The following is a 24,611-nucleotide window of genomic DNA, read 5'->3' on the forward strand; positions in this document are numbered from 1 at the left end:
AATTGTGGACAAGAATGGCTCCACATGTTAGTGATGAATGTTAGATTTGAGCCACTTGTGAGGAAAACCCAATGTGTGGGATAGTGCTGCTCTCCAGCAAGTGCATCAAGAGTTACATGCTCCACTTTGCTGCAGAAGCTACAAGTGCATGCATATTGACAGCAGTGGGGCAGCACAGCTACTGCCATGGCAAAACCAAGCCAAAACTGGATTGGAAAGTGTTAATGAGCCTGTGCATAGTGCACAAGCATGTGTTCTAGTCATGTCATGTACCACTTGTTTTTCGCGTATGTCGTGGCTGGAGGCCTGCAGGGGCGTTTTACTGATAAGTGAAGGGGCATTGAGGCGGGTGACTGAAAATGAGCTTGGTGTACCAGCACAGCCGTTGAAAACAGAGGTAACACACTAGATTGGAATCTAACTTGTGTAAATTGTATGCTATGAGTCTACTATTACTTAGCTCAGATCATCGTCATTAAGCTTCCGAAATGAGTGCAGATGGTTGGCAAACACATGGCAGTGCAAGGTGGATCTCCACGTCGCAGTCACAGAAATGTGAAGCAATAGAGATTACATACATATGCATCGATTAATTTACTGCTACTGCTTCCTCAACCATAAATGCATTTGGCCTCCCTTGGGAACCAAGAAGGGCTCGAACTTTTTTTTATACATGCATAGCATTATTGTTTGCTTCCACTCACTGAAGTGAAACCAGCTTTTCATCTGAACCAAGTACTGTACAGTTGTAGGCCTTGTTATACTTGTCCAGAGCATGAAAATGACATTCTTTAGAGCGTGGCACCTACATTTGCTGTTTTCTGTTTGATTTGAGACACCTTTCTGGAACATGAATAACTTATGACTTATGCATCAGTGCATGCTCAGTGGAAAGTTATTTTGAGATCTAAGCTGCTCATGAAGTTTTGAAGACATGTTCTAACACTCAACATGGGTAGCAGAGGTTGTACTGTAATTTGGCTTCACCTGAATGACAAGTTTGTTCCAGAAGCATCTGAATACAGAGCCTTTGTATAATACAGAGGATCCGTGTAGGACAAACAGTGTTAAGCAATTTTCTGATCTGTTGAAGAGTTCAGAGGCCTTTGTTTAGTTTTAATGGATCAACATTAGAACCTCCATATTGGAAAAATCTGACCATCTGTCCGTCCGCCTGAAGCCTCAGTTGGCAGGTGGCAGAGTGAAGAGAAGGAACTCCTCCTTTTCACTTTTAGAGTAGAGGGTGGGAGGCAAGTGGTGAGAGGGAAATCTCCCTCTCCACTTTCAGGAGGGGGGGATACGGGCTGTCGCAGTGTGACTGATTGCTGGATTGGATCAGGAGAATAAAGTGAGGGTATGGAATATCACATGGTGATTGACGGACTGCATCACAACACTCGCTTGCACAGTCTAAACTCATCAGCGGTAGAAACTGCTCCATTGGGGGGGGGGTTACACTGATGCTAATGCATACTCTGCCACATCAATTGCATTGATCACTTATATTTTTTTGTAGACACTACTTTAAAAAGAGAGCCTGGTTAACACAAACCATTTAATTTGAGCACAATGGTGAACACAAGCTGCTCCAGTGCCAATATGACTAGCATTTCACAGCCCAAGTGTTCACTTGGTTCATGTCACTGTTCTGCATTGTTTAAGGGAAGAGAAAAGAATAATAAAATGCGAGAAAACACAGGGAGGCTAATTGAACAGGCTTTCCCACACAGGAATTCTTCTCAGCACAAAAAGAGCAGTGTCGAATTGTGGGTAATTTTGCATGTGACATCTAATTAGGCACATTCTGTTCTTTAATCTCAGCTACAGTTTTTCAGAAGCATGGGCTCGAAGAAGATGTCCTTCTAATTTGACAAAAAAGTAATTGTCACAATAAAAGCTAGGAAGCGTGAAGGGTTGACTGCAGGTGCTGCGTGGGATTCCTGAAAGCATTTTTTGGAGGGTTCAGTATTTTCTTACGAACTCTTGTACTTATCTCATGGCTGCTTTACGGTGCCTTCACACTCTCATACAACCTTATCTCACACATTTCTGTTGAGCACCACTTCTGATAAGCTGAAAAAAATTTACAACGTCTAAGCATGTCACATTAAAGAGAGTGCGCTGCATTATTTCTTCTTAGTTGCCCTGGGCTATTTTCTCTCAGCCATAGCACATAAAACTTTGCTGGCACTACCTCTAAGGATTAAGACATCATATTGGATTTAAAGGTGAGAATATGTTGGTTTGCACTGTGCTGAGCGTACAATGCAGAGAAAGACTATAAATGCACGAAATAAAGATAGCACACACAGGTCTTAAATTCTGTGTGGCTTATTTGAAATAATGACGTGAAAGTACTTGTACTTATTTTAAAGAAATTTCTAAAGGGTTGTCAACAGTCTCCTGCACTGTTACAGCTGACATGCCTTAGCATGGTCAGCATGTTTTGAAGGTGCTTTTAACATTGAGAACATTTCATCTCAATTGCTCCATGTTGCTCATTTTGTATATTTTTCTATTTGCAGGCCAGCTGTACCTTCAGATGCCGTGTGCCCTGGTTGTTTGGGTCATGAAGACTCAAAGTTAGCCCTTCAGCACATTATCAACTACAAGCAGAAGGCAAGATTCTGATTTTCTTCCTTATGCACTGCTCTGGTTTCAGTCCAGTGCAGTCGAGGTTGTCTGTTTCTTATTTGGTACTGAAAATAGAATTAGATTATAAATTTACATCTAAAATCAAACTGCTGTCAATCTTTGAATGTGTCTAATTTTTGAAAAATAAATGTGCTAGATAAATACTGGCAGCTTGACCCTTTTAAAAGGGGTGGTTCCACTCCAGTGACTTTCAATGGCAGAAAAGATCAATAGTGTATTTAATGCTAACCTTATGGTCATGCTTAATACAGTCAGAGTCCTTATACTGTTTAACATGTGCTGTGGTAAAAAAATCTATTCATTATGTTGAGCACTGATTTATTACAGAGACCTGCAGCGCCCGAAGGCATTATTGCAGGCGGGGAAACACAATAACTTCTGCTCGTTTGGCCGAAAGTACCACAGAAAACTAAAATACAATGACACGAATAATAATAGACGAGGAAAAGCATGCACTCAAGGAGGATAACCGCACTCCATAAATAAAAATTTGTAAAGTCTCACCAGGAGGTCAAAAACAGAATGGGAGAATGAGACCTTCTGTTTTTTATACTACAGTTCTTTATATAATTGAGAAATGTTATATGTCCTGGCAGCACAGTCCACATGTCTGTGATTTGGCTTAAGAACAATTAGTTTCTTTTTTTTGCTTGCTGCCATTGTGTTAATCATACAGGAAAAAGAGACATTACGCAGCTAATGCCAACAAGCACTCAGTTTCAATTAAGCACGCTATGCACTTTGCCAAAGAGTAAGCCCTTCATTTTTAGAAACAATAACAAACATGTTATAATGAGTGCTCTACGATTAGCCTTTATACAGTGATTAAATAAAAGTCTAAAAAAGACCTGTGGGTTCATTTGGGCTAAAAGCAGGGACTCCGTAACAGGAGGGGTGGGGCACATTTCTCCAGAGAGGGCAGCCCCCCCCCCCCCCCCAAGTCTCCAACTTCTTAAACTCAGATCAGATTCCTGACAAACGCTTCAATTTTAGGACGTTATAAATGTAAAGCACAGTGGGGCTGAGCTTGTTGGCTTCATAGCCAGACTTAAAATGTTTAATTTCAGTAACCTAAACCAGTCATGTCCCAACAGGAACTGTTAATTGACTCAGCTGTGTTCATGAGCATGATTACTAGCATTGAAACAGTATGAACAAACTTTTTTAATGCTGTCGATTACTCTTGATGTGTACATCTTTATATATGTAATGTTGCCCATTTCAATTCAAGTTTTATATGCATTACAAATACACTTTTGAACAGCGAAGTATGAAAATATACGAAAAAAGTAAATAGAATTGAATAAACATTTAAATAAAACATGAAATAAATAAACAGACTAAAAAACTCGGAGACATGCCCCACTCGAAAAAAAAGTTTCGGAGTCCCTGGCTAAACGTTTTAACAGTTGCACAATTTTGTCACTGATGCACATCCAAGCTGATAGTAGCCACCATGAAATATAATAGGCTCGTGTTGATGGTGATTTGTCTGAGGCTGGGTTAGTCAGCACAACTCAAGGTTGAGGTAAGAGTGACAACATGGACTGCAGTTGGGAACCACATTGTGCAGCCAGTAGTGGTTCCCCTCTTTGACTCTCAACTTCAGGACTGTCCACCGCCCTCTTTTAGAGCACAGCTGGAGGCATGTCCTTCACTGGCGAAGACCACAAAATGTACTGCTGCCTCTGCCAGTTCACCATACCTTCTTCCTTTCTCCCACTTTCTTTCTTCCATTCTAGTCTTTTCTTTCTCACTGTGTCGACTTATTCAGCAAAACTGTCATTTTGTTTTTGTGTTTCATTATTGAACACTCTTGTATTCAATCAAGCATTGCATTGAGGAGCTCATATTATGTTGTCATGTGCGCCCAAGGAACCGTCATTGCCAGTATTGTGTGAACCCTGAACGTTCAAGTGCAGGAAAAAAGGAGCAAAAGTTGTAATTTGTTTAGAAACATTTTGGAATGCACTTGTAATGTACTACTATACTAGTTATTAATACTGCTTGCAATGTGCATCACTATACTTCATGATAATTAGTGATTTTATGTTTTGATTATTTGGAAGCCTCATCTAATCTGAGGTAGTAAATATTAAACAAAAAATACATCTTGCAGAAATTAAACTTAGAGCATTGTTAATGGTCTTCTCTTGCAAAGAGAAGTATAGTGTACTTCATGCTAATATATTTATTTAGCTAATTAACTTTAAATCATTGGGAATATCTGAAAAGTGCCAATTACAAAATTGCAGGGCGTCAGACGGATCTAAGAATGGCGCAAATTCTGCAATTATAGGTTTCTTAAGAACGTTTTTTTTTTTTTTCATGCTATGAAAGGGGAAGTGCAATAAACGTGAGAAAAGCAAACCTGTTGCCACATACAAAAGCTGATGGAGACTGCAGCTGTGTAAACTGAGAAATTCTGCATCAACAGCCAGCAGGCAAGCACTGTTAGTCGAGAGGTGTTTAACGCATGTGATCCTTTCTGGAAGTTTTGAATTTCGTGTGCTTTTGTGCAGAGTGCAGGAAACCCTTTGCAGTAAAGCTACCGTAATGCAAATTGTGTTGTTTGGGGTTTCTTCCAATGTTTTACAGCCTTCTGTTTGATATTTCTGGCTTGTTTCCAGTTGCTTAATCATTGATTAATTAATTCTTACTAATTAATTGAACTAACGTGACATTAAGACCACTCTTTCTTAGTCTAGTCCAGACAACTACCAGAAAAGCTAATCTGAGAAACATTTTGACATAGCTGCCGCAGTTGCTCAGTGGTTATGGTGCTCAGCTGCTGACCCGAAAGACGCGGGTTCAATGCCGGCCACGGCAGTCGCTTTTCGATGTAGGCGAAATGCTAGACGCCCGTGTGCTGTGCGATGTCAGTGCACGTTAAAGAACCCCATATGGTCAAAATTATCCGGAGCCCTCACTACGGCATCCCTCATAGCCTCAGTCACTTTGGGACGTTAAGCACTATAAAACCACAAAACCAAACCAAACATTTTGACATGTTCAAGCAAAAAGTGTGGAACAGATGTCACTGTGCATTTTCACGGTAAAATATGCTTTACATGTTTCTATGCCTGCACTCAATAGGAATGCATGATGGAGCTGAATCGACTTCTTGTGGAATCAGCACTCAAACAAGGTGTACGGTTGGACATCACAGGCCGTCTTACAGCAGAACAGCTCCGAAAGAGAGTTCTTCAATTCAGGTGAAAAAAAGGGCCCAAGCCCCGCGTTCTCCTAAAGGATTATATAGTGTTCCTTGTAATTGCTTTGATTAATAGGGTAGGCAGCAAACATATGAAATAAATTCATCTAAGCATGGTGTCAGTGAACATGTGAATGCGAACAAGTAAAATAAATTTGCCTTAGCATGGTGTCAGCAACATATCACATGGCACATCATATGAGCAGTTATGGTGTTAGTATTCCAGAGTCATTGTGCACATGGCAATGCATTGCTTTTGCTATCACCCTGCTTTTCTGTTCTTTATGCCTGCATCACGTGAGTTGAAAATGATGTGTTTATACAGCTGCAGTTGCATTTTGCAACACCGTGGCAAGAGCAGTGGCACTTGTGCATTTATTGCATGAGGGATTGCTTCTGTCGAGAATACTTGAGAAGTTTTCATTGATGCAAAAAAAAAGCATGTACAGCAAAGAGTTCAAGCAAGCTCAGAGTGTTTTGTTTGCAGTTTTTTTTCTGTGGTTTTGGGTTTCAGGAAAGATGGTGGAGATGCTATCATTGACAAAGGCTTGATACAGCAGATCCTGGGGGTAGCTCAAGCAGTGCTGGAAGGCCGATACTCAAAGCTTGAGGACCTCCTTAGCACAGAGAAGGTGCTTGTGCAAAATGCGAGTGTCTCTTCTGAGGCCGCTTCACGGAGCTTGGTGCAGCTTCTTCATTCCAGTAACACCACGTATGTGCAAAACATTCCTCCAGCTTATTGTCACTTGTAACTCCTCTTGCTTTTTAGAGTGTATTAGTTGTCTAGCAAAGGAAAGTGCAGCATCTTCTGGGTTGTTCAAAAAGGACCACAAGGATAAGCTTTCAAGTGCTTCAAGGGCATAACATTTGGTTGGAGATTCAGAATAAAGGTGTGCCTGCAAGATTGTTTGGACTACAGGGTAGAACAACTCAGCTTTCTTGGCTAAAGTAGAACCCTGTTCATAGTGGGATACATGTTTCTGCTGTTGACCTTGTATAGGAGCACATGCACTATTCTTTGCTGATGACTTTATGCCCTCGCTGCACACACACGATAATTATATTTTTCTGCACTCGGGACGTGCAGTCTCAGGCGTAGTATTGCTTCAGTCAGTGTCCGTGAAACAGCAGACATGCAAGATGTTTCACAAAGATAACCTCTGTCAGAGGGTGCATGTTTTATAGAGTCGCAGGCTGCTAAGTGAAGGGCAACATCCCTGTCTAAATTTCTTCTCAATTCAAGTTAAAATGCGAGAGTATAGGTTCGAGCAAAAGTTGTAAAGAGTTGCTTTAAAATTGTGTGTTTCAACACCAGAATGATTCAATTACTGCTGCACATATTCACATAGCTCTGGGGCCAAATCCGTGAGACGGTTCACTTTGTAACCGGCTCGCTTCTCCGTAGGCTGCCGTGTGGGATTGGCCACGTCGCCGCGTGATGTCACGCCGGCTGACGACAGGTGAAAATGTGGCCAATCTCACACAGTGGCTCGTGGAGAAGTGGGCCGATTCCAAAGTGAACCGTCTTGTGGACTCGGCCTCTGGTCTCTTGTGAAGTCGAGAAGTAGGGTTGGTTGTGTTTGTGCAAACAAGGATGAAAAAAAAAAGGGAGAGAGAGTCCACACATGTTGCTTCACAAATAACTGTCTGAACCTTGAAGCAAGCAACTGCAAAAAGACCATACCCCTATTGGGCTGACCATATGTTTGTCATCAAGAACTAACCTAAACCTCAGTCATGAAGCCATAGGCATTGCAACCATTGTGCACAGGAGGTGTCAGAAGAAGACTGCACATGTGTAAATAGCAGTTAAAGGACTATAGACACCTAATTTTAGTTGCATGTTTTCTTCTTTAGAATGATGCAGTGGGTATTAGAATACATGGATCACCACGTGATATTCACTTATGAGTGATAAATAATTTATAATTGAATTTCTTCTCTTGTGATGTTTCAGTTTCATCAACTGAGCGATGGCTGTGACGTGCAGTTTACCTTTAGGTCACTTGAGGCACGAAAAAAACCTGCAATATAAACGCTGATGTGTAGTTTTAATTCAGTACAACATTTAAACCAGGCTTCTTCATGAGCTGGAATGACATCAAACGACGTATTAGCAGTTATATTGCCAGTTCTTTTGTGCCTCACATAACCTAAAGGTCAACCATACGTCACGGACATCGCTTAAATGATGAAACCAAAACAGCGTCAAGAAGAAATTCCATTATAAATTATTAAGCGGTCATAGGCGAATATCACGCGGTGATCCATGTATATTAATGTCTAATGCATCATTTAAAAGGAGAAAACACGCAAGCAAAATTATGGAGTCTTTAGTCCTTTAACCCCTGAAGGGGTTAATTATGTTTCAAAATTGCCAAAGTTTTTTATGATATGAAATGCTTCAGTTACATGTTTAAAGCATAAAAATATCTACAGAAACAATTTATGCCAGATAATAATGTTTAATTGGTCATTACTCCCCCCCCTCCTCGTGTACCTCCATACCGAAGGCCTTTGTGGTGCATTCTGAAATAAAACAATAAATTCTTGAAATTCCAGAAAGTAAGAGTTGACTTAGAATTGCCATGCAAAAAATGCACTATTGCTTCATAGTTGCCTTCAAACTAGATGCGACCATCATCCGTGTGGCAGCGTTCAAAGCATGGCACGGCGCAGAGGGCCTTCTGGCACCACCTGCACCAGATCCTCGTTTGCTTGCGGATGTTTTTGCCATTTCCGTCTGACTTCATGTAACACACAACACAGCAGCATGTCGGTTCTTTTTTCTTCTCTGTTGGTGGGATGTGCGATGGAAAGTGGCATTCGCCAAACCGCTTCATATTCATGTGACGTCCTGGCCACCCTTTCTTCTTGGTACTGCCATTATTTGAGTACTTGCTGATGGTCTCCTCAACAAGTTGCAGCTGGTACTCAGATCGCTTCATCCAATAAGTATTGGAAGATCTTTTATGAGACCTCCTTTTGCTTCCGTGGCGCTGAATAGCTGGCCAGCATCTGATCTCCTCTGTAGACTCCTCCCATTGTATAGTTGTAAGTCATGATGACTTCTGGCTTCATGGTTTGGTTGCCCATTTTGTCAGTGAATGACGCTGTATCAGCCTTGTGTGCAGTGGATAAAGCCATTATGAGCTTTTTATCCATCCGCTGTATAGACAAACACTTGCTGTTGCAAGAAGTCAACCAGTTCTGTGTAAAAGTTGTCAGTTGTGATGCAATAGCCCTTGTCTAGAAGGGACTCCGCAAGCTTTAGTACAACTTTCGTCGCCATTACGAAGGTTTCTGTTCCTACTGAAGAGCTTTCCAGGTTGGTGCCTTTCCCAGTATATATTATTGAGTTCCAAATATAACCGCTTTCAGACTCACACAGCAAGAATGACTTGATGCCAAACCTTGCTCTCTTTAGGGGCATGTACTGCTTCCAACTGAGTTGCCCTTTGAAGAGCAACAAGCTCTCATTGACACTTGCATCACGCTCGGGCTCGTACAACATGTGGTATTTGTTCAGAAGCTCCTGATGCACTGGCCAGATTTTTTGGCGATGAGGTTGAGGGTGTCCTTCCAAGTTCTCAATGGTCACATTGTCAACAATGTGCAACATTCTCATAATGAGTTGAAACCGGTTTTTAGGCATTACCTCGCCAAAGACAGGAGTCTCAATCAGCCGGTTTCTTGACCAGCACATCCTTTCATCTGGTTTCTGTACAGTGCCCTGCAGCAAAAAGAGGCTAAGAGAAACACGCAATTCTTCTCGCATAACTGGAAACCATTTTCGGAACTGAGAGTGCTTGTCCAGCTTACTCAAATTCAAAAGCTGAGAGGCATACCGGTTTGTCTCCACAACAATAACATCAAGCTGTTCATCATCAAAGTAAGCCTCAAAGAACTCCAGTGGTTGGGGAGGAGAACCTACAGTGAGCTGGTCCTGGAGAACCCTTGAATTCAAACCGTGGAGGTCGAACTGAGATGTTCATTTCTATACGGCGCCATTTGCGGCAGCTGGCCATCATGTCATCGCTGCTGTCTTCCACTTCAGACTCGCTGTCAGTAAGAATGTCATCACTATCTTCTTCACTTGAAGGATAAAACACAACGATATGCTGATCACTTGCTCTATCATCCGACGTAGAATGATCCCCCGCACCAGAACCCCGCACATATGATGCCATGTTTGTTATAAAGTGCGGGAAATGCAATGCAGGCCTTCCACCATCTAGTGTGCCAAATCACATTCAAGAAAAGCAGAAACGACGGAACCTGTGCTGCCATCTGTGTTTTATGCAGCAACAATACCATTTGACGAGCTGGGCTCGCCAAAAGCCACTTGAAACATTGTGGAACACCCTTGACGACCTCAGCTCTTCATAAGCAAAAAAGTACCGATCACTCGTGATGAGCTGAGAGCATCATAAACCTTTATGGGGTTAAAGGGACACTGAGGAGAACCCTATCAAAATTTTTTTGTTAGCAATATCTGTTGGTTCGGCATTTCATGGCTTTGTTGACGCTTGTCCGGGAGCGAAAGATGCATTTATTTCAAAGAAATTTGGATTCGAAGTTGAAAAATTTTTTCCCGCCGCTCCGATTCAAACTCGAAAACTCTTATGACGACACGGAGAACTCTTATGACGACACAGGACGGAGTGACGTGAAACGTGACGTAAACGGATACTCCGTGATTTCTGGCGGCTAGCGGTGCGGTCTAGCAGCTGCCGAAATGAAAGCTACCGCCGCCGCACATTGAAGGCATCTATCGGGGGTCGCCACTGTCGCTTCGTTTACGTTTGCACCGGCGTCTTGCCAGCGTTACGATGGATCCCGTTCCCGAACCCGACGACGTAGTTCTCGCAAAAACTCTGGCCTGCATTTCAGCTACCTCAGCCCCAGACAGCGTGCGATGCTTTTGAGGGAGCACGGTTAGGTTAGGCGCCGGCGGGTGGTTTCCCCCTTCCTCAGAGAGCAGCCGTTGCAAACTAAATATCATAACCTCAGTGCGGGGAGTCGCGAGGGGTGCGTTGCGCCCATCGGAGGCTGGCCGGGGCTTTGGGGCCAACAGATTGTGATTCCTTGAACGGAGCGGTTGCACGGCGTAGTAGGCAGCGTTGAGGTCTCCCACGGTTGCAGGGGCCAAGTTATTTATTTATTTTTTTGCCACAAAAAACAAATGCGTGCTCGAGGGCGGTCGCGTTTAAAGTCGGCGGCTTGAAACCAAAGCTGGAGCACGACGCTTCAACGGCTTCCGCTAGATCCAACGGGTCCACTGGATCTGGCTCTCTCGCCAACTTGCATGTACCTTCAGATATGTACTGTGAATGGATTAAAATAGCCGAGCTCGAGAAGAACAGCTCCGCCGAACTGCCGCAGCTATTGAATATAACGCGCACCTCGCCGCGGAGCCAAATAAGTCTGGCCGGGCCGGCGGCGGCTGGCGCACTCGGCGCGAAATAGATACATGATCCAATCTCCCCGCCAATGCGGTCAGAGTGCGCCGAAGCCGCCGAACGCGTCGGCGGTCAAGCGCAGGTGGAGTATAGAGGGTCTCGCTTTGACCGACGTGACTTCGCCGTGCAGGGCGTGCGCGCGCGCGCCTCGCCGCAGCATAAACGCGCCTTAACAGAGCCTGCGCTTAACCGCGCCTTAACAGAGCCTGCGCTTAACCGCTAACCAACGTATTCAGCGGCGGCATCCATGGGAGCCACTGAAACCCCCCGCCCACTCACTAAATAAAAGAAAAGAAGTCCGGTGCCGAGGTTCGGAATCGAACCAGGGCCTTCGGCCTTTGAGGCGGAAACGCTACCGCTCCGCCACGACGGCTCAAGTTACAGCCGTCAATAGAGGCGCATCTAGTGAATGCACTCTTCTGATGCAGAAATCTCCGCGCTTTCGCTAGGTATATCCTGGCCTAACAGAGCTAGGCCATCAGCAATTTTTCTGAACTGTCTTGTACCTTGTCTCCCGTCCCTAATAAGCGATTTCCGTTAAATAGTTTGAAGTTGACTGGCACAGCCGGGAATGTTTCGCCGGGCAAGCGTGCGAATACACAAGTGCTGCCTTGTACGATCACCGAACATCGTGCCATCATAGGTTTTCATCGACCGTGGCGATCATCTGACAAGCCTTAACAGGCTCCTTCAAAGGTTAACTAGCACTTGAAGCGGCACTTGGAGTTCCTCTGCTGTTCGGCGCTTGTAAATCGAAGTGCGTCAAAAACAAAACCACGGGGCACGCAAAGCTCATAGACGCGAAGCGCCATAACAAATCGAAACTCTCCTGGCCGCCTGTTGCGCCGCCAAGCATCCGTTTTCTTTGCTTCCAACATTCACGTTGTCTTTTGCCTGCCTTCCTTGTGTGATAAAAGTGCACTATTGGTTTTAAAACAAAACTTACTTCAATATTGATCTGCGCAACCTACCTTTGTCAGCCTCAGAGATTCGCGAAACCAAGTAGGATGGAAAATTCCTCAAAGGGGGCGTCTCTTGTCCTATGGCGTCACCACGCTTGTACTTGCGAGATTGGCCTGTGGTGGCGATACCTGTATTTTGGTTCTTGCTATTTTCTACCTTACAAGAGCCTTGTTTTCAGTAAGAGCGGCGTTTTTGTAATCAGGAGCTGGTATTCCATCGATACAAGCCAACTTCAATTTCTCCTCAGTGTCCCTTTAAGTTTACAACGTTACTTTATGTAATGATATTTTTTCATCATTACACGTTGTAACTTATGCGAGCTGTGTGTCATAGATATCATTGTTTCTTTTTGCATTTTATTTATTTATACATACTGCTAATCCCATTTGGGATTGTTGCAGGAGGGCAAAATAGGGTTAGTAATAACAGTTAAAAAAATGCATCATTTTGGTGAAGATTGTAAAATAGACAACTAATAACAGTGAGAAAAGTAACAGTGAGAAAAACATTAGCACTTAACAGCGGCAGAATATCACATAGCAGCAGAATTTATAGACTCACTTCACCCGCAGCAAATTACTGACTCAAATGAAAATCCACTACCACAATATGCCTTTTCTCTGTAATGAATGTAAGTACAATCCTAATGTAGCAGCTATTGCCTTCTATGAAAAAAAAAATTGTGTTAATTTCTGAAACAAGCTCACCTCGCATGTTGTTTAGCACAAGTTAGGAGTTCAGTTTCCTGATCAGCAGTTAAATTTTGATGCAGGAAAGGTACAAAAGTACCAGTACCCAGATGGTTGAAAGTTATCCAAAGCCCTTTACTATGGTGTCCCTCATAGAACAGGCACAGCTTTGGCATGATAACATATTTTTTAATTCTTGTATTTAGCATTTTTAAGCCATCATACATCGTATATGACTTAAGCAAGGGAAATGCACAAAAAAAGACACCGACGAGAAAACCACAAGGACGGGCGCATTTCCCTTGCTTAAGTACCTATGTACGACCAACTTGCCCAACTACTTGCACTCATAAATCGTATATGAAGGCTGAGCAGCAGCATGTGAGCATTTCCCATTGGCAGGCAAAAAACTAAAAAGGGAATGTGTAATAGCCAATTTGAAGGACTAATAAAATAAGTTCCATTTTGTGGCTGTATATTATAAAATAAAGTATATGAGACACCCTTAGGCCTTTCACTCTTACTCAGTAGATCTCGTTTGTTTTTAAAATTCACTAATAGAGAAGTTTCTTGGTGACACCACTGGCGCTTGCATGGAAAGCTAGTGTGAATATTAAGTTTGCCATGACTTAACCAGCAGCCCGTGATGTTAGCTAAGCCATTAAACCCAGTCAAGCTAAAAAGAAGGTTCCTGCCAGAATATAGGCCACCTAAAACTTGTCCATTGGGATTTGTATGGTATTATCATAGATGACCTCAACAACAGAAAATAACAGTGTCACTGACGATATGTTTTTGGGAAAAACAAATCTAAATATGTATGCATTTCAGTTATTATTATGTAGTAACTCCTTTTATAAAAGCAAGTAGGAGAGGTATGAAGTTGTCTTTAGTTTGGAGAAGGTTTTAAGGTATTTAGTGTTTTTGGATCCTCAAGAACTATGCTTGTTGCATGGTTTATGGCTGGCGGATACGTCTTCACTTTCCTTAGCAGGGAGAGTGAAATCTCTTTGTTCATTTACGATGTTTGCTCCAGTTCAGGCTGTGAAATGCTCTGCATAAACTGGCATATTAATGCATCTGTAGCCTGCCATTACATAATGCTTTTCTGTGCTATCTCATGCTCAGGGGACTACAGCTGGAAGACATCATAGTCCTCCTGGCTGTGTTGTGCTCTCTTTACGGAGGGAGAACTCTGGGAAACGAGAGTGATAGGCGAACACTGAAGGTGAGCTAAACGTACAAGTATAGCAAGTTATTGACAAACATGGGCATAGCTCATTGCTTCACACAACTATTTCAGGCTGAAATTGTAGCAGCTATTTACCAAGCAGCAGGCGAAGGCAGCTTGCCTGCATGCTTGGAACATTTTGGTAAGTACAGTGCGGCTCATTATGAAGTGCCTGACCTTGATATCTGTACACCTATTTATGTGAAATGCTCCTTGCACTGTCCACCACCGACACATGGTCTTTGTAGTACCTTGTGCAGTTTTGTCATGTGACCTGTGCTGCCTGTTTTGCCTGCTTTTTGTACATTTTAATACCTTCACAGACAAACAGTTTCTGACGACTGCAAGGCATGACCTGTTTTATCTAGTTTCAGATGAGCTGGAGACTCTGGATGAGAGCACTGTGATTCAAAAGGTTGATGGAATCTTCCGTGCACTGCAATCTCTTGGCATGGCCAGAGCACAACTGCGAAAGTACAGGTAAGGACAGTGCTTGAACAGTGGTAGCTGTCTGCTTTACTTGATCGGCTTTTATAGTCACAAACAAAGAACTGCCTGCAAGAGGCTGCAGTTTTTTACACCCAACTGTGCACAGCTGTCAAGGACCATAGGCTATGCACAGCTGTAACAAGTTCACACATATTCCTCAGGCTTTCAAGTCCATGTTAAATGCCAGAGCACACACATTTCCCTTTTGGTGGAAAGAACACTGATGTGAAGTGCAAAGTTCGCACGTGCCATATTGAGTGATGTGCTGGCAAGGGCACTTTGTGTTCCTCAGTGAGTTGTCTTGTGCAGGAGCATTATTGAAGAGGATAACGTGGTGCAACCAGCAGTGTACAAGCCCCTACTGAAGCAAGTGCTGCAGGACATATTTGATCCTAGTGCATCTGCGGTGCCGGACCTTGACCACCATTCTGGAGGGCTGAGCGACATATTCAAAGCAGGATTTGGGTAATCCACTTCTGTCTGTGCCTGGAGAAGCCCAGCTTTATTTTCACTTAAATAGGAGTAGTACAACTAGTTGAGCTAACACGCTAGGTTCTTATTCATAGCTAGTCTATCGAACCGTTTTTTTAATCAAATGCCTAGCAGATTAAATGCCTCACTCATGCAGATGGTGGCCTTTGGCAAGCCATAAATTATAAAAGACGTAATACCATCGCTTTTTTTGTGGAATTTTGCTTGCTTCAGTAAGACCTTTATCAAAGAAGGATTCCATCCACTTTCTTGTTTTTTTTTTCTGTATTTACGCATTTATTTTTTTTGTCCTCATGTATTTAGAGTTCAGTAATAGGCATAATATTGAAACTGTTGCCACAGTATACCAACTGTTGCAACACTAAGAGAGACAGGCCTAGACACCTCTCCTGGTTAAAACACTGGCTTGTTTCACTCATAATATACGTGAAGGTGGCATTTGGCCCCTGGCTTTATTAATATTATGTCTAGCTGCAGTATTTGTATGGTACGGTGAGGATAGATTGAATATGTATGCATTGTCTGCAAAGATACTGAGCCACAAAAGCAGATTTTTTTTCGTAGATATGCATGGTAGCAATGTCTGTCTCAGTGAAGGTGAAACTTGCCTTAAAACATTTTCCCCTTCACTGCGCTCACCACAGCACCACCATAGCATGGTGCTATGCTGTACACATAAATGGTAAGCATGGCGTAATCATATTGCTACGCTGTGTACATTGCACCATGCTTGCCCTAAGCGCAAAAACTGGGAGCGATGTGTTGCATGAAAGAATTAGTTCGCAGCAGTGGCTTCGAGACTGTCCCTGCATGTATGTGCCAATAGCAACTGCAGTTGCACCAGCTTAGTAACCACGACAGGGCAGCAGCCATTGAGCATGTGCCGCCAGATGCTCATTTCTCTAAGCAGGTGCTCATGCCACAGAGATTTTTATTTTTGCACTCTTTGTTCAGAAGCTCCAAACAAGGTGCCATTTAAAAAAATGTACCATTTGATGTTCTTTTGTGATGCCTTGCGACTTACCAATGGAACCTTTCTCATACCTCTAGTGGTTTGGAACTTATTTTCTAATGAAGTGAGCTTCATTAGAAATTACAGCTTCTACTGAGCTCTGCAGCTGTAATGAGCTCATTACAGCTCAATTCATTACAGCTTCTAATGAGGTGTATGTACGTCTAACATGCATACAAATGGTAAAATTGCATTCATTTGTATGCATGTGAGACATGCATACAGCTCATTAGAAGCTGTAATGAATTGAGCTGTAATGAGCTCTTACGGCTGTAGAGCTTATGAAATGAGCTGTAATGAGCTCAGTAGAAGCTGTAATTTATAATGAAGCTCACTTCATTAGCAAATAAGTTTCAAACCACTAGAGGTATGAGACAAATGGTAAAATACAAATACAAATGGTAAAATTGCAGTCGGCCGCCGTGGTGGCTCAGTGGTTATGGCGCTCGGCTGCTGACCCGAAAGACGAGGGTTCGATCCCGGCCGCAGAGGTCGAATTTCTATGGAGGTGAAATTCTGGAGGCCCCTATACTGTGCGATGTCAGTGCACGTTAGAGATCCCCAGGTGGTTGAAACTATGGCGTCCCAATGCCCGAGTCGCTTTGGGACGTTAAACTCCTATAAACCAAACCAAAATTGCACTCAGAATTACTCTAGAAATTTAATGATATCACTTTTAAGCCATTTTGTCCATTGGTTTTGTAAAAAAGGGGGGTACACACTTGTACCTACGACTGCTTAAAAAGATCTAAAATGTGGTACTGTACCCGAGTCTATTGGACGCAAAAGTAAATTTGCATTAGAATTGAAAATTACTTCAATAAGTATTATGAGGCACTTGACTGAAGGAAAAGGCTGAAAACTTCAACAAATTTTGAAAATTTATTTTTCCCAACAAACTGGGCTGTGTCTAACTGCATACCCACACTTGTAAAAACACTCAGAACACCAAAGAGGCCTAATAGCTGAAGCTAAAAACACGCTGAATTGTTTGTTTGTTAGTTTGGTAGTATTCAGCATGCAAAAATATGTTACGTAGGTGCACCGTTTACCATTTCTCGGCACTTGAAGCAAATGCAACCATGTGTGTCCTGCTGTCCTAAAAAGGGTTAAACATTCAGCAAAAGGTATTCCTAAGTGTTCCAGGTGTTGGCTCACATTATTACATTCTTGCAAAATGTGCTATCCCTTGAAACTTTGGTTTAAGCTATGTAGTTAGTTCTGTGCGAAGTAGTCTTTCTTGAAATATCTGCTACCTGGATTGTTTGTCAGTAATGTTAACAGGGCATATAATTAGACATGCTAAGCATTCATCTTTGCATGTGTGCAAAACGCAAGAACGCCTGGGAGGTCAGTAAATGACATCAAGTAACAAATTAGGCAAGTTGCCAGCGATCCACACAGCTATAGCACACCTCCCAGCTACTAGATGAACACAAAGAAGGTACCACAGTGCTTTATGGTGCCGTCCTTTTTTTTTTTTTTTAGATGAAACTTGCATCTATAAAATACTCTGACATGCTGCATCTATAAAAAATACTGAAATGCCACTTTTGTGAAACATCGGACAAATTTGTTTGTTCTTACTTTTGTCACTTCATGTATATGTGAAATGAACTGCCGCGCTGGCTCAGTGGTTATGGCACTCGGCTGCTGACCCGAAAGGTACGGGTTCGATCCCGGCCGCGGTGGTCGAATTTCGGTGGAGGCAAAATTCTAGAGGCCCATGTACTGTGCGATGTCAGTGCACATTAAAGAACACCAGGTGGTCGAAATTTCCGGAGCCCTTCACTAGAGCGTCCCTCATAGCCCGAGTCGCTTTGGGACGTTAAACCCCCATAAACCAAACCAAGCATCTGTGCTTACTGCATAAGTGCTCCATGATTGTTTGAAGCTTTCAAGCTGTGTGCAATGTAACATAGAAAGTGACCTCTTACATTAGATGTAGGGCTGCAGAGACAGTGCTTGCTCACATGTGCAGCCAGATAGATATAAAAGCACACAAACTGCCAACCCAGCAGTTGCTGTGACATTTCACTTTCCTTGCTTCACAGTACACTGTTCATATACGTTATGGCCAAGCCTGGCACCCACAGTACTTGCGATAGCTGTCTTTTTAACAAGAGCTTTAAGCCCCAAAGCGTTGTTGGTGTTTGTTGATCTTTGACGGTAAGAAATGCAAATGAATCAAATGAAAAGGAACAGACAAGTGGCAGCTGATGAACAATATTGTCACAAATGGGTTGCAGAATCAAAAAGGGAGGCACAGGCCACAAGGAATCAAGCAGCGTCCCAGCTGCAAAGAGCACGCGCATCTCACTTCTTTGTCCTCAAGGCGCCGCCCGGGGACACCTGGCGGCATTATTCCCCCTCCCCATTCAAAAAAAGGAAGCAAAAACGTGGGCGCACTTGGAGCGAACGAGGTGCCCATTACTGCGTAAAGTGCGGCTTCATACGCTGTACGTGCACGGCCTCAGGCTGCGGTCGACGGCGCGAACTGGGCAGAGTGCCATCGATGAGGGCTTCATACGTCACATCCGTGATGCGGTGCAACACTGTGTAGGGTCCAAAGTAGCAGCTCAGGAGCTTCTCCGACAGGCGGGGGCGATGTACTGGGGTCCATACCCACACTTTGTCGTCACGGTTATACTCAACGTGGCGATGTCGTTGGTTGTAGCGTTCTGCATCCGTTGCCTGCTGCCAGCGGATGTGCATATGGGCCAGTTGGCGGGCTTCCTCTGCGTGCCGGGTAAATTCCTCGGCGTCTGACGTGAGCGCCTGCCCTTCAGGGGGGCACGGAAGCATGGCATCGACCATCGTTTGGACATCACGCCCGTAGACGAGGTGAAACGGCGTAAATCGAGTCGTTTCCTCAATCGCCGTGTTGTAGGCAAACGTCACATATGGGAGGATCTCGTCCCAAGTCTTGTGCTGTACGTCAACGTACATTGCGAGCATGTCCGCTAAGGTTTTGTTGAGGCGCTCCGTGAGCCCGTTTGACTGCGAGTGGTATGCAGTAGTCTTGCGGTGGTTCGTGTGACTCAGCTGGAACACCTCGTGCATGAGCTGCCTTGTGAACGCGGTGCCCCTATCGGTGATGACGGAGGACGGGGCGCCATTTTGTAAAACAATGTGGTGTATGAAGAAGCGCGCGATTTCAGAGGATGTACTGCGCGGCATCGCCTAGGTTTCCGCATAGCGCGTCAAATAATCAGTCGCAACTATAATCCACTTATTGCCAGAAAACGACACAGGGAATGGGCCCAGAAGATCAATGCTGACTTGGTCAAAAGGTGTGCTAGGTGGCGCAATTGGTTGGAGCAAACCTGCAGGCTTGAGCAGTGGTGGCTTACGACGCTGGCACTCACGGCAACCTCTGACGTAGCGGTGGATGGTCTTTGCAAGTTTAGGCCAATAATAGCCCTGACGCACTCGAGCGAGCGTGCGTGCAAATCCCAAGTGGCCAAAGGTGGGCTCATCATGACACGCCGAAAGGATGTCATCGCGGAGGTCTGATGGCACGACTAGGAGGTAGGGCCGGTCACCGTTGCTGGAGTTTTTCTTGAACAGTACGCCATTATAAATGCAAAAAGAGGACAAGTGGTGGAAAAAGTGTCGAGGTACGTTGGAAGCATTGCCCTCCAGGTGATCCATGACAGACAGCAGGTCAGCGTCAGCACGCTGCTTTGCCACTAAGTCCGAACTGCTGATCACACCTAGGAAACGATTGTCATCCTCTGTGCTGTCATCAGCTTGCTTGACGGGTGCGCGTGAGAGCGTGTCGGCGTCTGCGTGTTTACGTCCGGACTTATAGGCAATTGTGTAATCAAATTCTTGAAGGCGAAGGCTCCAGCGTGCTGGGCGGCCTGATGGGTGCCGAAGATTGGTAAGCCAGCACAAGGAATGGTGTCGGTGACCACTTTAAAATGACGACCGTAGATATAAGGCCTAAATTTCATCGTGGCCCAGACGACAGCGAGGCACTCTTTTTCCGAGGTGGAGTATTTGATTTCGGTGCGCGAGAGTGTGCGACTCGCATACGCGATCACAGATTCCACGCCTTCTTGACGTTGAACGAGGACGGCACCAAGCCCGATGTTGCTAGCGTCAATGTGTATCTCGGTAGCAGCCTCCTCATCGAAGTGAGCCAGCACAGGGGTAGTGTGCAGCCATTGGCGCAGCTCTGTGAAAGCAGCCTGTTGCTCGGCAGTTTAGCCGAACGGTATATTGTCACGTGTTAAATGGGTGAGGGGTTCAGCGATCTTGGAGAAGTCGGCGATAAAACGGCGGTAGTAGGCGCACAAACCCAAGAAGCGCTTGAGCGTTTGCTTTGTAGTAGGACGGGGAAACTTAGCTACGGTGGCAGTTTTCTCGGGATCGGGTCGTATGCCATCGGCGCTCACAACATGGCCGAGATACTTGAGCTCTTTGTAGCCAAAGTGGAATTTCTCTGGTTTAAGTGTCAAGTCGGCCAACCGTAGAGCATCCAACACGGTCCGCAGGCGTTCAAGGTGTTGGTCGAAGGTTTCTGAGAACACCACCACGTCATCTAGGTAAACTAAACAGGTTTGCCATTTGAGGCCAGCCAGGACAGTATCCATCATGCGCTGAAACGTCGCTGGCGCAGAGCAAAGGCCGAAGGGCAACACCTTAAATTCATATAGGCCGTCGGGTGTGATGAAGGCCGTTTTTTCGCGGTCACGTTCATCAACCTGGTGGAGTGCGCTGGACAAATCGCTCTGGAATATGTCGCACACCCCTCCGAACACCGAGGACCCCAGACCTCTCCCTGTCGACATGCCAGTGCACCGGGTCAGCAGCCGAAATCTTGGACTGCCCCCTGAGCATGGGCTATTGGAGACAACCTCGCCTCCTGGCCGACTGCCTCCTGTGCTCAGGCCATTCGACTCTCCCTCGGCGCCTACCCCTCAACCGGTCATGCAAGGCGTCGCGTGCTACACCCTCCAGAACCCACGGCTACCAAAGTCCTTTCACGGGACTCAACTTGAGGACGTGGAAGATTGGCTCCTCCAGTTTGAACGTGTCGCCGCATTTAACCAATGAGATGACGCCGCCAAGCTGAGGAACATTTTGTTCAGCTTCGAGGACGGTGCTCATACGTGGTATGAAAGCCGTGAGGACACTTTTTCATCATGGCCCGAGTTCCGACGTCAACTGCTCGCCGCGTATGTCAGCGCTGATCGTCGGGAGCGAGCTGAACGAGCCTTGCAGCCCTGTATGCAAATGCCCAACGAAACGGTTACCATGTACGTCGAAGACATGGCGCGGCTCTTCCGACGGGCTGACCCAGCCATGTCGGAAGCCAAAAAGCTGCGCCACCTAATGCGCGGTGTTAAAGAACAGCTTTTTGCCGGCCTCGTGCGCAGCCCCCCCAACACTGTTGCCGAGTTTCTAGCGGAGGCAGTCACGATGGAGCAGGTCTTCTGGTAGTGTTCCACCGCGTACGACCGGCCAGTCCTTGCTGCTTCTGTTACGTCCCTCCCGGTTTTCAACAGCAATACCGAATTTCTCCGTGACATGATCCGCACTGTTGTCCGTGAGGAGCTAGAGAAGATTTGTGGTATGTCGCAGCCAGCGGCCAGCTCCCTTATGAGCGTTATCCGCAAAGAGGTGCTGCAAGCTATCAGGCCTCCGTTACTACAAGCCGAACCATAGCCTACCCAGCACCTCCACCACAATATGATCTGCAAGTAATTTCGTTAATTTTATTGGATCATGCATATTTGCAATTAACTCAGGCAGTTCAATCTGCTGTTCTATGGCAGAAGGCGAAAAGGGTTTATTGAAGGTGTTAGCAGCGCTAAACTGCTAAATCGGCAGTGCGATGTTCTGTCAGGCAGACGTAGCAGTGTGTTACACCACATGCGAGGGTGAAGCATAGTATAGCTTATGAAAAAGGCAGAGTTGTGAAGTTTTGTGGCAAAATGACAGTGGAGGTGGAATGAGGGACGATTTGATGCTTGAAATGCTGGTGTGCCGTCTGTAGCTTGACGTGACATATCAAGCTGCATGATTCTGTACCACTACTTATGAGTCATTTAAGTAGGTCTGGTGGAATTCCAAATGGACGAGGTGCAAGTTTTGTGTGAATGAACATTGCATAGGCAAGATATCAGATAGCAAGAGGGGACGTGGCCAGTAGTCTTCCAAGTCGGTTTCGGGACCATCACCCACAAATGCCAAGCCTAACAACAAAAACTTCAGTGCTTGGTGTAATGCATTAATGCAGATTGAAAGCTTGTTAAGTGGGGACACAGGACAAAAAATGACAAATTTTGCTTTAAAAAAAAACTTTTCAGATTTTTCAATTCCAGTGCTGTTCAAGAATTCAGAAATTTTTGCTTGGATCTGTCTGCCAGCTCATAAGAAATTCACATTTATTTGAGCGTCGGTGAGGGTCCTACTCTCTGCCGAGAATTCACCAGTGGTCCGAGGTCATTGGCCTGAATTCAGTGGAGATGCTGCTGATGAGGTCTTGCCTCTGTACAAGAGACTGGCAAACATGGACTTACTTTCGCAGTGCTCAAGGATGCAAACTCAAAATGCAGACAAGTCCTTCAACGAATTGCAGTCCGAAGACTGCATTTGCATACTCAAGGACTGTGGAGACAGTAGTAGCCTCGGCTGTTTTATACTTTAATGCCGACCCGGAGGCCACTGACAAACCATTTAGAAAGCCAGGCATTACTTGTGGCACACACAGTGCAAAGCACTTTGCGAACACCGCAAGGTCATGCCTGGAACAAGCATTTGGTGGTTCAAAAGTGGCCCAGAAGAGGCAGAAGCTTGAAGCCATTGTTGCTGAACAGCGTCGATTGGATGAGGACGGTCCCACTTATGCACCTGGGGGTTTTGTTTGAAGATTTGAGCACTAGAAATAAACATGGGCATTGTGAAAACTTTGAATCCAGTTTTCCCCTCATTTTTTTGCCAATTTGTCTTGTTAGGAAAACTATCACTTCTATATTACACAAGAAATGTGTTTTTCGAGCCTTTCCAGGCCAAAATTTTTTGTGGAATGGGACAGTGGGCTTGTTTTTTCCATATTCTTGTTTGTTCACAGTGAAAAATGAGAATTACTAATGCGGACAAGAACAGAAAAAAAAAGAGGCATTTATGTTCATACAACTTATGAAAAGTAAGGTAGAAAAAATGGAAAAATAAATCCGCATTCCTGTGCAGTGGGCTTTCTAATAGCATAGCACATGAAATGATCGAAAAGTATTTGTCCATTTCAAAGCGCTAGCTTTCCCCAAGTAACCTTAGAGTCACAATTTCATTTTTTGCATTGTATCCCTCTTGATACAATCAACATAGAGTAATGATATTTGACGGAGATGGCTCTATTAAAATTCTGATTTTATTGAAATCGCTCTGGTGGTTCAAAAGTTTACTTTTTTGCCCCATCTCCCACATTAACTACGCTTGCAGATAACTGACTGGACACAAGCTTCTTCCCATTTCAAGGATAACCTTCGCAGTCATAATTGAATGGTAATGGTAGCATGTGCTGCATGGATTGGGATAGAAACAAGGGTGCTTTTTACATATTAGTGGTGAAGGATGTGAGGTGGCGCTAGAATGGATAGCACAAAAACAAGATTTTGCACTTTGCTCAATTCCTGTAGTATAATTTATAAAATGTTGTCTGCGCTGCTTTACGTTTTTGAACTAGTTCAAACCAAGGGTCTACTGAACTTAATTCCCATTTGTATGCACAGTCTTTTCAGGAGTGCAACCAAGCCATCACCGAAGGACAGTCCAGTGCTTATTATTTTCATTATTGGTGGCGTAACTGCTTCAGAGGTGAAGCTCGTCAATGACATCACTTCATCAAGAAAACTGACACAGCAGGTATGCATGCAAACAGTTACAAAAACGTGAATTTATAGTAACACAGCTGCGCTTTGTTCAGTGCTCGTTTGGCGGGTTCACTTCAGCTCTTTTAACTAAATTATCAGCACAAACGCAAAAGCACTTTTCTTTGTTCCTGCAGGTCATCACTGGAAGCACGACTTTGGCCAAGCCGTCCCAGCAACTGGGCCTCCTCTTTGAACACTGCACGTGATCACATTACGTGAAATGGTAGAACGCAATAAATGGCAAGCTGTGTGCGACACTTTTTGTAAGCGTTGACGTTACAAACTGTGAAGTATTCCGTGCTGGTGCTGCGATCACAACACGTCGGTGTTCAATTTTGCAGCGTTGGCGCAACTTCTGTCGACAGTGATGAGCAGGAGTGAAGTCAGAGAAGTTTGTACTCCGCGATTTTTTTCGCCGTAGTGTACGCAGCAGCTGAGGCACCGATGAGAGCAGGGATCAACACTTGGTACTTCCTCCCGTACTGTACGCGCAGCAGTTGCTGGCTTATGTGTACGGCACA

General features: G+C 44.6%; 1 protein-coding gene across 2 annotated transcripts in view; it reads left to right on the forward strand.

The window, feature by feature from the left end:
• The window catches only part of LOC144115573 (sec1 family domain-containing protein 2-like), a 42,619-nt gene extending 18,272 nt beyond the window's left edge, over positions 1-24,347 (forward strand). For both annotated transcript variants that reach the window (XM_077649998.1, XM_077649999.1), the window contains 9 exons: positions 2,526-2,619; positions 5,752-5,870; positions 6,384-6,581; positions 14,112-14,211; positions 14,287-14,356; positions 14,583-14,694; positions 15,013-15,168; positions 23,950-24,082; positions 24,225-24,347. In XM_077649998.1, the coding sequence (XP_077506124.1) occupies positions 2,526-2,619; positions 5,752-5,870; positions 6,384-6,581; positions 14,112-14,211; positions 14,287-14,356; positions 14,583-14,694; positions 15,013-15,168; positions 23,950-24,082; positions 24,225-24,296 (1,054 nt within the window). In that variant the 3' untranslated portion in view covers positions 24,297-24,347. The remainder of the gene's footprint in view (positions 1-2,525; positions 2,620-5,751; positions 5,871-6,383; positions 6,582-14,111; positions 14,212-14,286; positions 14,357-14,582; positions 14,695-15,012; positions 15,169-23,949; positions 24,083-24,224) is intronic.
• The last annotated feature ends 264 nt before the right edge of the window (positions 24,348-24,611 follow it).

This window comes from Amblyomma americanum, chromosome 1 (genome assembly GCF_052857255.1).
Source record: "Amblyomma americanum isolate KBUSLIRL-KWMA chromosome 1, ASM5285725v1, whole genome shotgun sequence".
Lineage (NCBI taxonomy): Eukaryota > Metazoa > Arthropoda > Arachnida > Ixodida > Ixodidae > Amblyomma > Amblyomma americanum.